Source organism: Puntigrus tetrazona, chromosome 3, assembly GCF_018831695.1.
Source record: "Puntigrus tetrazona isolate hp1 chromosome 3, ASM1883169v1, whole genome shotgun sequence".
Lineage (NCBI taxonomy): Eukaryota > Metazoa > Chordata > Actinopteri > Cypriniformes > Cyprinidae > Puntigrus > Puntigrus tetrazona.
In genome coordinates this window covers 25,408,608-25,423,824 of record NC_056701.1, presented here as the reverse complement: position 1 = coordinate 25,423,824, position 15,217 = coordinate 25,408,608, and the positions used below count along the sequence as shown (strand labels likewise).

The following is a 15,217-nucleotide window of genomic DNA, read 5'->3' as shown; positions in this document are numbered from 1 at the left end:
ACCTCATGCTTTTTATGCGTTTACTTTTTCGGTATCGACGTTTTGCAAATTTACTAGCTTGAGAAATGTAAATATATATGTATATCTGTTTAAGATAATGTATTTTAATATAAGACTCACATTTAAACGCATCTTATTTTAAAACCCTAAAAAACTTTTGACTTAAATTGTTATGCTGATTATATAATTTGAATAGAGGGGGGTACTTAAAAAAGTGCAAAATATAATTTTTCACTAGACACTGGACAGCTGTACATTATAAAATTTATCTGGTGAAAAATATTTTAGATGCTGTACACCAGTTTTAAGTTTTCGTCATGAAAAGTAAGTATATTACATGTGCTTTAATTATTAAAAACTACGTATACAGAAATTATACAAAGCTGTTTGAGTGTAACTTGTTTTTAAATAACATTCAGTCAGATGACGAGCTGCAGCAACCTGTTTTTTACAGTCTATTCTAGCGACTGGCTTTATTAAGTGCGCATTTATAAGGGGTGTTACGGTCGCTCGGTATCTGATTCACTGCACACCGGGCGCCGTAAAGCGTCGATGTGACGCGCACGCGTGTTTCGGCTGTCACGCCGTTGTAGTTCAGGTGCTCGCTCGGTGAAGTGCGGAAAGATGTCCGACGAACATTTGCCATCAAATTATCAATTCAAATGACCTCTTGTAAGTACGTCACCTTAAACAGGTAAAACCTGTCGCGTTTTTCAACCACACAAATGCACTTGCTGCAGCAAGAAACTACACACGGAAGTAAATCTACGACTGCTTCTGTGCTTCATAAAGTCTTTTATCTTACGTTAAAGGATTAATGGTCTTTAACAGTGTAAGTATACCTTTCGGTGTTTCTCTAAAGTAATAACGGCATGCATTCATTTATAAACCGCCATGTCTTAAAAATAAAAATATTTTAATGCTAAAGGGTCCGATTGTGAGTTCGTTTGCAAAAATGGATAACTCAGTTTTTAACATTTCTAAAAATGTTTTTTCTTTGTGCACTCCAGTACATCTCAATCAAACTGCAGTTGTTGTTGTTTTTGTTTTTTTAAATAAAAAATAAAATTAAAAAAACAGCCAAGTAACACAATAAACCACAAAAAACATGATTGTTAAAAATTTGAGAATTTATCTATTTTTGCTAATAAACCAGTTACACCAGTTTAGACTGCTCTTATAAATAAGCCATGGTTATAATTTATTTTGTTATCAGTTACATAAAAGCATAGATTGAAACCCAGATTTTTTTATTAGCTAACTGCTCTTCTTCAGGACTGCAGGTGGCTAAGTTTATGCATCTGGTCCCCGATGCGTTTAGAAGTGGAGGCTTTTCCATCGTCGTTGAGATTTTTGAGCTTTTCATTATGTCTCTTGATTTTCAATGCAAATTTTGTTTTGAAGGTCCACTGAGTTCAGCATCTGCCTTTTATTTCTATGGTTTCGTCGCGTTCACCTGCGCAGACGCAGACATGAACACTCAGAAGTTTATGAGGTTGATCGTGGCCTGCTTGGTGATTGTTGCCATGGTGAAAATTTTCTTTCGTCCCAGGTGAGAATTGCATTTCTCGTGGGTCTCCGCGTGCAAGTGCGTCAGCATCAACCCAAACAAGCTAGTGATTGAACTCTATTGACCTTCTATTCACAGCTCGAGCAAAGACCCGAGTGTCGAACCCCACCAGATCATACACGGTGGTCGTTTCTGGGCTAACCAGCGTATCCCACAGCTGAATTTGGTTCATAGCGAGGAGGATCCTGCCGTAAAAGAACAATCAGAGGTTCAGCCCGAGAAGAAAGAGGTGATCCAGTCAAACCAAGAGGACGAGATAGAACCAGAAGATCCTGATGATACACCCATGGATCCATTAAAAATCGTCCACTTAGATCTGAAAGGCGCCGCACCCAAAGTCAAATACCTTGAACAGGTGATAATGTGTGCAAACAGGACAGTGTTTCAGACATGTGGTTAAACGCATGAATGGGTCCCATCTTTAATATTTACCTTTATGTTCTTTTATAGATATTCCCTCTACTGTCATCTCTGGGCGCGAATGGGATATTGCTGGAATATGAAGATATGTTTCCTTATGAGGGGGAGCTCAGCATTGTCAGATCGAGCTTTGCATACAGGTGGGTCGCCGATTCCGCCTTACTCGCCACTTTTTAGTTATTTCTGCTGCACGCAAAAGGAGATATTTGAAGAATATTTATAGCGTTTAAACAGAAATTACGTGGAATAATAATCACAGGTGTTATTAATGCACTATTTGATGAATTATTTACTGCGGTGAAGTGTATAAGTGTTCGTTTGTAAAAACAGATATCTTTAGAAACCAATTAATCTCAATCAAACTGCAGTTGGGTGATTTCGATTAGGTTAAAAAATAGCAAAAAAAAAAACACACAGCTAACATAATAAAAACATAACAATACAAAAATAAGAAGTCATCTGTTTTTGCAAATAAACTGTTTTCTAATCTTCTCTCCAAAGTTTGAAGTTATATTCTTAAATTGTTCTGTTGCATGTTTTCATTTGCATTTTGTTTTTGTATTTGAATTATATTTTTAAAAGTATATTATTGTTATACAGAAACTTACGCAAGGAACGGACGTTTAGGTGAACTCTTGCTGTGATAACGATGATTCTCTGATACACATTTTTAACTTGCTTATCTTTATTGTTTCTGGGAAAGTGCTGAAGACATCGAGGAAATGAAGTCCCTGGCCAAACGGCACAAGCTCGAGCTGATTCCTCTGGTGCAGGTGTTCGGACACTTGGAGGCAAGTACAGAAGCGGCAAACGCTCACAAATGCTGTTGATATCTCAAACACGCGCTCACTACTTGAGCAAAGCAGTAGGAGGAGCAAGCAGTCACGGTGGTTATGCTGATGAGGAGGGAGGCAAAAATCATTCAAATGATGGGATTTTACTTGATTAACATACTCTGCACCGTTTCCGTTCGCATTTCAGTTTGTCTTAAAGCACGAGAAGTACTTCAATTTGAGAGAAGTGAACACGTTTCCCAATAGCCTGAACCCTCAGGCCCAAGGAAGCATGGATCTCGTTCAAGACATGCTAACTCAGGTCATGAAGAAGCACCCAGAAGCAAAGTGGTTCCACATTGGCGCTGACGAGGTCGGTGGATCTGTGCTCTCTACCAATCGTTGGAAATGGTTTATTGAAAAAAGGCAATTGCACAATGAGTCTGGTGACTTTCAAATGTGGGTGACGTGCGTTTAGGTGCGAGGCCTGGGCGAAAGCGAAGTTTCGAAGCGCTGGTTGGAAGCCAACAGTGGAGACATGGGGAAGCTCTTCCTCAATCACGTGACCGCAGTTGGGAGGTTCATGACCAAACTGAAGCGAGGAATCAAGCTGATCTTATGGGACGACATGTTTAGGAAGCTTAGCTCCAATACTATCAAAGGTATAATGAGTGCTTGCCATTTTACTACTCACTTTTGCTCTTTGCGTATTATGATTAGAATGTGTGTCATTTTTAGGCTCAACAGAGACATCTAATCGTGTGGATGAAACATCCTGAAAACACTTTGTTCTTTTATAGATGTCCAATAGATGTTGAAAGTCAGTAACACAGTAGTGCTTTCTGGTCCTGATGTGGGTGTGTATTTTTTTTTAGAATCGGGTTTGCAGGACCTTGCATCACCCATGATATGGAAGTACATCCCGAACATGGATGAGAAAGAGATCGGTGAGACCCTGTTCTGGATCTCGTGTGAAAATATTGACCTCATTCATTAGCACGTGTTTGACTTTTAATCACATTTTTAAAATGTAACGTAACATCATTTATCGATATGCATATGGACAATTTGAATAATTATAGACGTATGCTATGGTTTTTGGGATTTAAACAAACCTTATCGTGTTTTGATGTACTAAAAGCAGTCCGTGGGTCGATGTTGCAAGACGATCTATGTGAAACAAGAAATGCTATTTTAGAGACCCTACATCCTAGTTTGTTAGATGATCTGCGTTAAATACTTAGAAATGCATATTCGGGGACATAGATGCCTTAAACGGACACATTTATAAATATAAAGCTGCTATTTTAATGTAACGTATGATATTTTTTTAACTCTATTTTTGATCAAAGATGAACTAAACTTTTGAATGGATGTGTATGTCAAACCAAATCTAATTTTCATATTTTGTAGGTAATTATATCTCCAAGTATGAACAGGCCGGATTTAAGGGTGTGTGGTTTGCTAGCGCTTTCAAAGGAGCCTCTGGAATAGACCAGAAATGGACTCCAATCAATCACCATTTAAAAAACCACCTACAGTGGCAGAAAGTCATTGCGTCTATGCCGCAGTACAAGTCTGTGAGACTCCAAGGCATCGCTCTGACTGGCTGGCAGAGGTAAGCCCGCAGGTTTACAGAGATGCTCCTTCAAATGTACCGTCATCATGCTTGGGACAAGCTATAAAGGTTTTTAGGAACGTCCAAACTCAGGGCAATAATGTGTTTGCGCTTTATATGAACTTTAAGGAGGAAATATTATTAAAACGTAGTTCTCTATCGCTATTAAAAACAGGTATGAGCATCACACTGTGCTGTGCGAGCTTCTCCCAGTGGCCATCCCTTCTCTGGCGGTCTGTCTTCAGACGCTGAAATACGGTGAGTGTCTGAACCAACCATCTTTTATTTCTTGAGGGGATGAGTATGCATGAGAATAATATTGCATGTGACGTATATGTGTGCATTAGGTTCGTTTGATGCTGAGGCCCAGAAGGAGGTGGAACATCTCCTCGGGTGTCAGATTGAACTGAGCAAAAATGAGTGGTATGAACCGGTTTATATAGATGTTCATGTGGATATATGAGAATACGTTATGATGCTCTCTCGATTGTTCTGCAGCAAGGGTGCATCCTTTCCTGGCTCGGATGTTTATGACATGGTAAAGAAGATCAACGACAACCTCGAGAGCTCAGTTAAAAAGATCATGCAGAGCTAGTGAGTGATTCTGACTACGAGTGGCCTCACATAAACTTTCACACAGAGCACGAGCCAGTGTTTTTCAGTGCAACTAAGATGTTTGTCTCGTGTTTTGCAGCCATGTCAAGGGGTCGTTCAGCCCATATCATCGCAAGCGCAACTTTGCAAACCCTCGAAATCTTGCATTTTTCAAAGATGAACTGATGAAGTACGTTTCGCTTGTTGTTTTTTAGCACTCTCGTTTCATTTGGCACAATTATTAGCAAAAATATTGTGCTTTTATATTTTATAAAATACTTTTAGTAATAAAAGTGTAATTGCTACTTCAAGTTCAGTAGTGAAAAAATATAAAAATGTGTGTAGACATATTGGGGAAAAAAAAAGACAAACACACAGCAGATTTCCTAAAACTTTAACTGAAATTATAATGAGAACAGTAAGAACAATGTAAAACTAATCCATAATAATACTACAAAATATAATAGTTCATTTCTCATGCTTAAAAAAAAACACTGTAATACGATGAACCAGAATTTCTGGTTAGGTTTGTTTATGCTGTGAGGTGCATAAATGGAAAGATAGGAGCCTAAATATGTTGCTTTTTTTCTCTCTTGTCAGACTGATGAATGAATGGGATTCCTTTTTACTGACTTTTCGGCAAAATATGGAGGCAATCTTCTACCCAGACACTTTAGAGGAGTGGTTGGAGGAAAATGTCAACGAACACATAGAAAGGCTTCATAGCATGGTGGTTGATGTCGAACGAATTATTAAACTCAACGGACAGCCAAAGGTCGATCTTTCAAAAAAGAGGTGAAAAGCGGACCAACAGGAAAGACATTCCAAAATGTGGCATTCAGACTTCCTACTTGAAGAAGTGGACTCACTGCACTATATCTATATCGGAGTTGACTTAAAATAATCAAAATGATTTGCCTTTTGCGGTACAGCTAGTTTTTATTTTTCTCAAATGTAGATCTCTAGGGATAGATCATGACCCGACTTCATCTCTTTGACGCGCAGAATGTATTTTTTACATTTTTCTTCAGTTCAAAGAGCACAGATATTGTGCAGTTTTATGCAGTTGCAGAATGTGGACCCAATTGAGAGCCTCGAATAAAGATACTAGGTATCTTTAGTGTTTCGGTACATATAGTTCTGAACTAGCTATAAAAGCATTTACCTCAGAAAACATTAACATTAAAAACCTGTTGGTCGTGGAGCTTATGTTACATTTACAGCTTTATCGCAATGCCAATAATGCAACGTAATTTGCTAGATTTAATTTCTTCTTTTGTGTGTGTTTAAGATGGGTAATGTATTTTGTACTTGTACTGTTTTTGCTGTTTATTACTGCCAAATATTTAATGGTTTCTGTGCTTTCAGTAAAATTCAGATATCGCATTTCACTGTGATTATCAATACAGTAATGTTTTTTTTCTTTATCGAATATATAACACTGTGGTGTGACGTTAAGATGCAGTCTTTTAGAAATTTAAATGTAAAACATTTTTACTTTTGTTTCAGTGTCTTTTTTTCTAAATAGTTCAACTAGTTCACAAAACTAGGTTCCTGTTTGGTCATTGTAAGATTCACAAACTAATCTTATTGTAATCTCTTTACAATAAAGTGTCATTTCTTAACATTAGATTGTTGTATTAACTAACATGTACAAACAATGCACTTATTACACTGTTTATTAATATTTGTACATGCTAGTTAAACGATGTAAAGCTATTTTTTATTATACGTTAGTTCACAGTGCTTTAACTAATGTTAACAAACGCATGCCAGGCGCTGAACCGATTCTCTGAAACGAACTGTTCGAAAGAACCGATTTGACTGGAGAAGATGAGCGCGCCTTTATTTTGAATCTATTATGACGCGCTCACTCTCCCTCCCCGCGCCGCCCTATAGTTGTTATGACTACGAGGTCGTAAATCCGCCATGTTTTCCCTGTTGAAGCGTTGCGACAGAGACGGAGGTCTGGAACGACATGACTGAAGAAAATAATAATACGGCAGCAACAGTTACCGACCAAACGGAGCATAGCAACATCATCACCATCCAAACCACGCTCGGAGACGAAGGTAGAAACGGCGCGATGGGACGCGGTCGCGCAGTAAAAGCCCGATTAAATGCGCGGGCCTGACTTTGGCTCGTTCAGTCACGCTAGCAGAGTCTCCGTTAGCCGCAATGTTATTTTTGACAAACATGTTTAGGCTGCTGCTAATGCTGCTTAGCATCGATCTGTACAACACCAAGAGTGATGCTAGAACCGCAAGGCAGCAGCTTTTAAAGGTTTATTCACGGATGGACTCTGGGTCCAGTGAATTTGACTATATATATATATATATATATATATATATATATATATATATATATATATATATATATATAAAAAATCAACTCTATGAAAACAACATTTTCACACCAGAGTCGTTTGCACCTTAAATAAGATATTTTGTTTAATGGCATGCAATCACATTTGATATATTTATGGAAAAATTGCATAAATAAGTAATAATTATAAATAAATAGAATTTAAAGAAATGCAAAACAGAAAATATAAAACTAAAAGCTAACCCAAAATGTAATATTTATAATATTTCATTAATAAATCTATAATAAAATAAGCAATTTTATTATAACGTGATTTTATAAACTATTACAATTTATTAAATAATAATATTTAACATTTGAAATGTTAACATTGTGTGTTTTATTCATCTATTTTTTATATTAAAATATTGGATGCGAAATCGATGCCACAATTGTGGGAAAAATGTTGTAAATATTTATGTTTATTTCATTCTTTGTTTTACGCTGGGAAGATACTTTTGCAATATGCACGATCCATGTTTTTGTGTACCCTCTCAGATGAGGATATTCATAAATGCGGGAGATGCCTGGAGGAGTTCTCCGCTCTGGATGCTTTCCTCCAACATAAACTCAGCAGGAGCTGCAAGCGTCCTCAGCAAGATCATCAGGTTCGTGCGTTATTACGTCGTTCCTCTATTTATTGCGTTATTATGTATCCAGAGCGACTGACGGTAGGATCATGTGACACTGAAGACCGGAGCAACGATGCTGAAAATTCATGACTAAAATGTGTTACTTCGTTAAGTATGTTGTGATAGAAAATAGCAATTTTAAATGGTAAAATTATTTCACGATATCACTCACCTGCCTGCCTCCTCCCTCAGACAAACGCCGTCCCAAATGAAGGTGCTTCCATTGAGGTGAAATTAAGTGAAAATGAACATGATAGTTCATCTGATGAAGCGGGCGCGTCGAATGCAGGTAATATAACATTGCTTTCGATGTGTTGAGGGACAAGATGTCCTGATTTGAATTGGACAGGATTTTCTATTGTTACACAAACACTACAGTGGGATCTTTTGGGTCCGCAAAGAACATTTAGCAGTCCAACTGTCTTTGTTTGGGTGCTAAATGAAGTCGCTTTGTTCTTCAGACAAGCAAGACAAAGCAGCAGCCGAGGGGAAAAAGAGAAGCCGCTCTGTGAGCGAGGACGACACTTCCGGTTCTGCGAAAGTCGTCTGGAAGTTAAACACGGATGGACGGTACATCTGCGACATATGTGACAAGACCTTTAAGACGGTACCATGTTAGGTCGTTTCCCTGCCTTTGAGTACTTTTTGTGAGTAATATGCAAGGAAAGCTCACTCCGGTTGTGAATCCGATCCGTTTGCAGACAAATATCCTGAGGACCCACATGTTCACGCACAGCGATCAGAAGGACTTCAAGTGTGAAATATGCGAGACTGCTTTTAGGACCAAGGGTTCGTTGATCCGACACAAACGGCGGCACACAGGTAAAGCTCAGCGTCTTGTGTAGGGCCGTGAAAGTCGTTTAGTTATGAGTCTCACGGTATCACCACATCGTTTCCTTTGGCAGATGAGCGTCCGTACCGCTGCAATCAGTGTGGCCTGGCCTTCAGAGAGTCCGGAGCTCTAACCAGACATCTGAAGTCTCTCACGCCTTGCACCGAGAAGATTCGCTACAGTCAGTGTAAAGAGATACTTGTCAGCAAGGATGGAGTTCGGAAAGGTACTTTTTCACTGATAGGAGGTTTTGAGAGTACCTAACAACAGGTTGTCAAAAAACACTTTCACTGTTTTATAATATGCGCTTATTTTGACCTTATTTGTATAGCGACTCCCAAATGATTCGTTCAACAATTCATTTTTATAAACCCCTGCAGTGACTGGTCGATTTCAGTTCAAGCGGTGTTTGTGTGCTTTTAACACCCCAAAAGTGACACTCAGTGGCAAAGAATGAATTTGCATTTTTATTCAAACCGACGAAAAGGCCAACAAATGTCGTTTGAAAAAATGACTCGTTTTAACGATTCGTTTAAAAATGACTCGTTTTACCGATTCGTTTAAAAATGACTCGTTTTACCGATTCGTTTAAAAAATTACTCGTTTTAACGATTCAGAGTTGACTGTACTTTGAGAGAGTTACTGTATACACGGTGCACTTTCAGATTTAAAACTTTTACACGCTGTTTGAAAGCTTCTTTTCAAAAATCCATAGTAGAGGCGCTTTAAAAGATTGTTACAAACAAACAAAAGCCTCAAAAAGGCGAGTAGCAGTAGATCTTTTTTCCCCAGAGTGTAATGGATGACTGAAAAAGAAAACAAGGAGGCTTCCATTTTTAGATTGGACGTTGAGATACTTGATTCTTTCATTTCACTTCCATGAAATACGTGAAAGTTTCGCTTTGAAAAAAGTTACAAAAACTAACCTTTTCGCCTGTAGACTATATGATTGGTGAATACTGGCACAAGTCTGTTTCAGGGGAAGATCAGTTATGACTTTCTGATTTAACATTAGAAGGCCGAAAGGTGTGTGTATAAATGAGGTCTATGTCATGCATTTGAAATTCATGGTGAATGTCTATGTATTGGTCACAGGGTTAGCCGGTTTTAGCATGCCACGATAGAGATTTATTTTTGGTGATTGTATTGCTGTTGGGTGTCGTTCTAGAAGTTGAGTCGTCGACTACTGAACCGGAGAAGGAGCAAATTCCTGTCGTGAGGGTTGTGGAAGCTGGTCAGGAAATCATCCAGATCGAGTTGGTAGGACAAGTCCAACAGGTACGAGACTAACACAACTAGCATGTTGAGTACAAATATTTTTGATGCAGAGAAGCATGTTTCACTAATTAAAAAAAAACACATATAGAGTTCAATTGTATTTTTTGGAACAGCAATTTAAAGGAACAATTCAGCAAAAATGAAAATTGCCCGATATCCATCCTAGGTGCATATGACTTTCTTCTTTCAGACACAGTCTGACTTTTAAAAAATGTATCCTTGCTCCTCCAAGCTTGGTAATAGCTTGCTGGTGAATAGTGGCCCTTTTTTAACTTTAAAGTCATTACCGGTGTTTAGTCGTTCGTCGTTCTTTTCTCGCTCTATTCGCCACGTGCGCACCAGTGGCGAATGGGAGATAGCGCTACTAGCTGCAGACCAGCGTTCAACAAGTCCCTCTGTCCGTTACAGGTCGTGTCTCAGCCTCAAACAGCGACTGTGGTTGAAGCGGACAATCTCATCTGCCAGGCCATCATAAACTCCGGCATCGCGCTGGAGACTGAAGCCGCGGAGGCCGCGGAGCAGGCGGAGGCCCGCTCGCCCAAAGCTGACGCCAGGCTCACTGAGATCCAGGTGACGGAGGAGTGTGTGGAGACCGTGGCCGAGGAAACACTAGTGAGTTTCTTAACTTGCCACTTTATGCCTTATTTCAATAAGTCCACACAACAACTTTTTTCGTCCACTCTTAGGATTCGTCTGTGAAGGAAGACGAACCCGTGGAGTCAAAATTATACAAATGTCCTCACTGTGAGCGCATGTTCAAGACGCTGGCCTACCTGAGGGTCCACGTCAAAGGGCATGTTGGTAAGCCCCGTTCGGTCATTTTTATTCCTTAACAGTCTGGTATTAGTCTCTGATGGTTGTTTTCCTCCCTCAGGTTACAAGCCGTTTAAGTGCTTGACGTGTCAGAAGGAGTTCCTGACGGGCTACGTGCTGAAGAAACACATGGAGACGCACGTCAGCGAGCGGCGCTATAAGTGCGGAGAGTGCGGCAAACAGTTCAAAGCCATCGGACACGTGCGGGAACACATGAGAGCGCATTCGGACGAGAGGCCCTACCACTGCAGCTTCTGTGACAAGAGATACAAGACCAAGGTGAGCTCGGTATTCAAAAAACGGTATGCAAACGCAGGCCTCAGGCTGTGTATTGTTGTCTCTGAACTGTTGTCTGTTGTGCCCCAGAATGCCCTGCAGGTCCACCACCGCACTCACGGCGAGGAAAAGCCTTACGTGTGTCCGCACTGCTCCCGGGGCTTCAGGGAAAAGAGCGCTTTAGTGCGGCACATCCGACATCACACGGGAGAAAAACCCTTCAAGTGCTCAAAGTGCGGCCGGGGCTTTGCCGAGCACGGCACCCTCAACCGTCACCTGCGAGCTAAAGGTTCATGAACACCACTCACTACAGATTCATATTATTAAGACGTATTGTTACGTCTAAACGGAAGTGAAAACCATTAGTAAACGTGAGGAGGACTTATAATGTGTTATCTGGCATATTAAAACATCTTAAACATGAGCCAGAAAGCTTTCTAAAAGAACAGAAATGTTTTTCGTTTACGTTTCAGTTTTAAATGCTTATTAATTTAATTGGGAATAAAAAATATATATATTGTAATGAACAATTAACAGAAATTATTTGATCAAAAGTACAGCAGTAATATTGTGAAATGTCAAAAATATGTTAAAATGACATTTTGTTTACGTGACACAAAGCTGAACGACATCATTAACATATTGAATTGAACTCATTTTAAAAATGACAGTGACATGACTTTCCTAAATTTTCAATTATGGTAAAAAAACAAAAAAAAACAAAATAGACTGTAAACCAGTGTTATTTCATTTATTATGCATTTATTATTATTTGTTAATTATAATTTATTTTAGTTTTAATTATTACTGTTTAACTATAACTTTTATTGTTACATAAGCAAAATAAATATATAAAAATGAGAAACAATGTCCTGGCAACTAGCTAAAAATAAGTTTTTTTATATATATATATGTATATAAATGTGTATATGTATGTATGTATACGAAATTACATTTTGAATGTTAAAAAATTATATTTTGCGAAATTACATTTTGCAATCATTCATTTTTATTGATGAACATTCAGCTGTACATCACAAGGAATACATTTTTAAATATATTCAAATAAAAAATCTTTTAAATGAAAATAGTATTTTACAATATTATAGTCTTACTGTGTTTTTGATCCTCTAAATGCACTGTATGACTGTATATTTGTGTGTGTGTGTGTGTGTGTGTGTGTGTGTCTCAGGAGGCTGTTTCGCTGTGCAGCAGAAGGACGCGGGGGACTCTGAGGAACAGGAGGTGCCAGCGGAGAGCGTCTCCACCACCATCGTATCAGACGACCCTCACGCTGTGCTGGTGGAGTTCTCCTCAGTGGTGGCCGACACTCAGGAATACATCATAGGGGTAAAAATCATGTTTGATACGTGACTTATATCTTGCTGATAGTATGTGTAGATATAATGATAGGAAATTTATTATATGAACAACATACACATTAAACAGAAAAGATATAATTAATTGAATTGGTTATTGGTAATTAATAATGAAGAAAAATCGAACAAGTTTTATGTCTTTTTTTATTATTATTATTTTTTTATACACACATCCACAATATTTTTTAAATATTATATTTTAAATAAATTAATAATATGGATGACCAAAACTAAAGATTTAAAAACATAAACAAACCAGTGATACGGCAATTTGTGCAGGTTTTACAGGGTTGCTAATTCATACAACCTTGTTTTTCCTAATTTGTACGTGTTGCCATTTCTTATGAATCTGTGAGGTCGTACAGATTCGTATGAATTAGCCACCTCTTAAAATATGAACAAATTAATTGTGAGACTGTGTTTATATTTATGATAAAGAGAGTTCCTTCAAATACAATTTTTGTTTTTTTTTCTTTCAGGCACCAGCTGAGGAAGCAGCTCAAGGGGAGGAAGTGGCAATAATTCAAGACAATCAGCAGCAGGTCATTTTTAAAATTTTCCCTCGCATCAATATTAACTTAAAGCAAATATTTCAAAGACGGTTTGCGGTAAGCGTATTGCTCGACGTGTCTGACCCCAGATGGACAGCCACATCATGAAGGTGGTGCAGCAGATCGTCAGCCAATCGCACGGAGGCCACCAGATCATCGTTCGTAACGTGGCCGCAGACGAGACCCCTGGCATCTCGGACTGTGGAGACACCATCACCATCGCCACACCTGAGAGCTTGACCGAGCAGGTGGCCATGACGCTCGCCAACGCCATAAGCGACGGCACCATCCTCACCACGACGACAGAGGGCGCCGTGGAGACGCCCCACACCACAGTTACCATGGTGACCGAGAACGTTGAGACCATGGAGCAAGAGGAGCAGTACGTCATAGCTTCCCCTGACGAAATGGAGATCCAGACAGTGGTCGTGGTCTAAGACGCAGGTTCTGTTAATTTAATACGCTTTGTTTTTGTTACATGAACAGCCGTGGTGTAGCATTTCGCTTCTCCGGGAGGCCTTAACCCACAACTTTTGCACTGCAAGATGGATCCATCATAACTTTTGCTTACGGAGACTTTCGAAAGTTTGTGTTTTGGGTTTTTAATGGATTGTTTTCATGCCGCAGGTTATACTAACGAACTGATGCCATTTTCAGTGGATGGGAAAACCGTTTTTTCTGTATCAGATTTTCTCTGTTGCATGGCATATAATCATATGTGACTATCATCTACTCATCACAAATATGTAACATGACGTGTTGCCGCCCATAACGGGGCCCATAACACACCTGGCAGGGAACGAAAGTACGGAACATTAAATATATTTTTATGTACCTCTGTATTTCTTCATTTCATTCGTTGATCAGTTCTCGTTTCTTAGTCATTCTTAGCTATGCGTGATCTGTTCTGGCCTCAAAAAACACGGTAAGTGTTATTGACTGAATCATTGCTCTGAAAACAAACACAAATCAAATCCTGTGGAGCAAGGCTTTCTGGAGACTTTAAAAGAAGACTAATATATGCTAAATATAAAATATAGCTTTTTCAGTAGGATTTTCAATTAGCTTCCTTTTTTTTCTCCCTCTCTAGGATATCGTGATTAGAAATCAATTCAAACGATTAAGCTTGTGATTGACGCAGTGTGGGATTCAGTCTACAAGGCTTGTATCGTCTTAAGATCTGCTGTATTTTTCTTATGTCCAGTGCGTGCTTTCAGCAAGTGATAGATGGAGGTGGGAGACGCTTCATTCTGGCAGATCGGGGGCATAACGAAGCTCTGGTTCTGGAAGCTCTTCACTACGCGTTCTCCCTCCCGTCAGCTCATCAGCTCACACGCTGGAGTGCTTTGCCCCTTCAGGCCGTCACATATGCCCGTATATAATGACACGCTTCTTTAATTTCCTGCTGTAATTGAATCCCTGACCTGACTTGCAAATGATCTGTTTAAAAAAAGTGTAGCCTCTGGCTTGACAAGTTTGGGAGTGATGATAAATGTTATAATCAAGGGTCGTCTTGTAACATCCAGTGCCTTTCAAGATGCTGTTTTGTTGTTGCATTAATAACTATTATACCCAGCAAAAGCATTAAATCTTCAAAATCAAAAGTAATGCAAATGAGATTAATAATAAGGACATTATTTATTTATTTTACAATTAGCACAATTTCTTTCTTTTTTTAATGCTTTAATTTATTATGTTTTAAAGTTTCAGTAGCTTATTTTACTTTTAATGTTTAGTTTTGTGTTGCTTGTTTAATTAATATTGTATATAATTGCTTTTTATTTCAAATGAATTAAAATATAAAATTAGTTTTATTTTTAATGTTTTATTTAGTTGAATTTTACTTTTAAGTTTTCTTTGTACTTTTTAGTTAATTTTGTAGTTTATATTGGATTTTTTATTTTATTTTTGAACTTATGTTTTACTCATTTATTTAGTTTTATGTATTTTTTGCTTTATTTACATTGGATGTTGCTTTCTTTTGAGACCAAACCCTGTTTTGCGAGATGTGTAGTTACAGTATATTTACTCGCAGAGTAAATAAGTACTTTGTATTTCATTTAACTTCCATATATAACTTCCATATACCATAAGTTCGCAAGTGAGTTGAATTTTCT

General features: G+C 38.5%; 2 protein-coding genes across 5 annotated transcripts; both read left to right on the top strand.

Moving 5' to 3' along the window:
- The first annotated feature begins 353 nt into the window (after positions 1-353).
- On the top strand, positions 354-6,472 carry zgc:113333 (beta-N-acetylhexosaminidase). Of its 4 annotated transcripts, none has more exons than XM_043228103.1 (14): positions 354-672; positions 1,465-1,552; positions 1,649-1,925; positions 2,021-2,130; positions 2,694-2,781; positions 2,972-3,136; positions 3,242-3,425; positions 3,639-3,710; positions 4,177-4,381; positions 4,557-4,639; positions 4,729-4,804; positions 4,880-4,975; positions 5,076-5,165; positions 5,576-6,472. In XM_043228103.1, the coding sequence occupies exons 1-14, from the start codon at positions 663-665 to the stop codon at positions 5,772-5,774; spliced, it is 1,743 nt and encodes a 580-aa protein (XP_043084038.1). In that variant the 5' UTR covers positions 354-662; the 3' UTR covers positions 5,775-6,472. The 4 variants fall into 4 exon arrangements, with proteins under 4 accessions (XP_043084038.1, XP_043084027.1, XP_043084055.1 ...); XM_043228092.1 differs by having other exon boundaries at positions 1,405-1,552; XM_043228120.1 differs by having other exon boundaries at positions 357-832.
- Positions 6,473-6,889: 417 nt separating this feature from the next.
- Positions 6,890-13,934, top strand: e4f1 (E4F transcription factor 1). Its single transcript, XM_043228146.1, has 14 exons — positions 6,890-7,047; positions 7,838-7,947; positions 8,164-8,260; positions 8,433-8,578; positions 8,673-8,793; positions 8,877-9,029; positions 9,972-10,081; positions 10,490-10,693; positions 10,768-10,882; positions 10,956-11,173; positions 11,261-11,459; positions 12,363-12,520; positions 13,029-13,091; positions 13,190-13,934. Exons 1-14 carry the CDS (start codon positions 6,954-6,956, stop codon positions 13,535-13,537), a joined length of 2,136 nt encoding a protein of 711 aa, XP_043084081.1. The 5' UTR covers positions 6,890-6,953; the 3' UTR covers positions 13,538-13,934.
- Positions 13,935-15,217: the final 1,283 nt, after the last annotated feature.

Excerpts from the sequence above, each read along its gene's own strand:
- e4f1 (XM_043228146.1), top strand. The coding sequence starts at position 6,954 with ATGACTGAAGAAAATAATAATACGGCAGCAACAGTTACCGACCAAACG. Across the intron at positions 8,261-8,432 it reads AGCGGGCGCGTCGAATGCAG|ACAAGCAAGACAAAGCAGCA; the intron begins GTAATATAACAT and ends TTTGTTCTTCAG. Across the intron at positions 9,030-9,971 it reads CAAGGATGGAGTTCGGAAAG|AAGTTGAGTCGTCGACTACT; the intron begins GTACTTTTTCAC and ends GTGTCGTTCTAG.
- zgc:113333 (XM_043228092.1), top strand. Across the intron at positions 3,426-3,638 it reads TAGCTCCAATACTATCAAAG|AATCGGGTTTGCAGGACCTT; the intron begins GTATAATGAGTG and ends ATTTTTTTTTAG. Across the intron at positions 3,711-4,176 it reads CATGGATGAGAAAGAGATCG|GTAATTATATCTCCAAGTAT; the intron begins GTGAGACCCTGT and ends CATATTTTGTAG.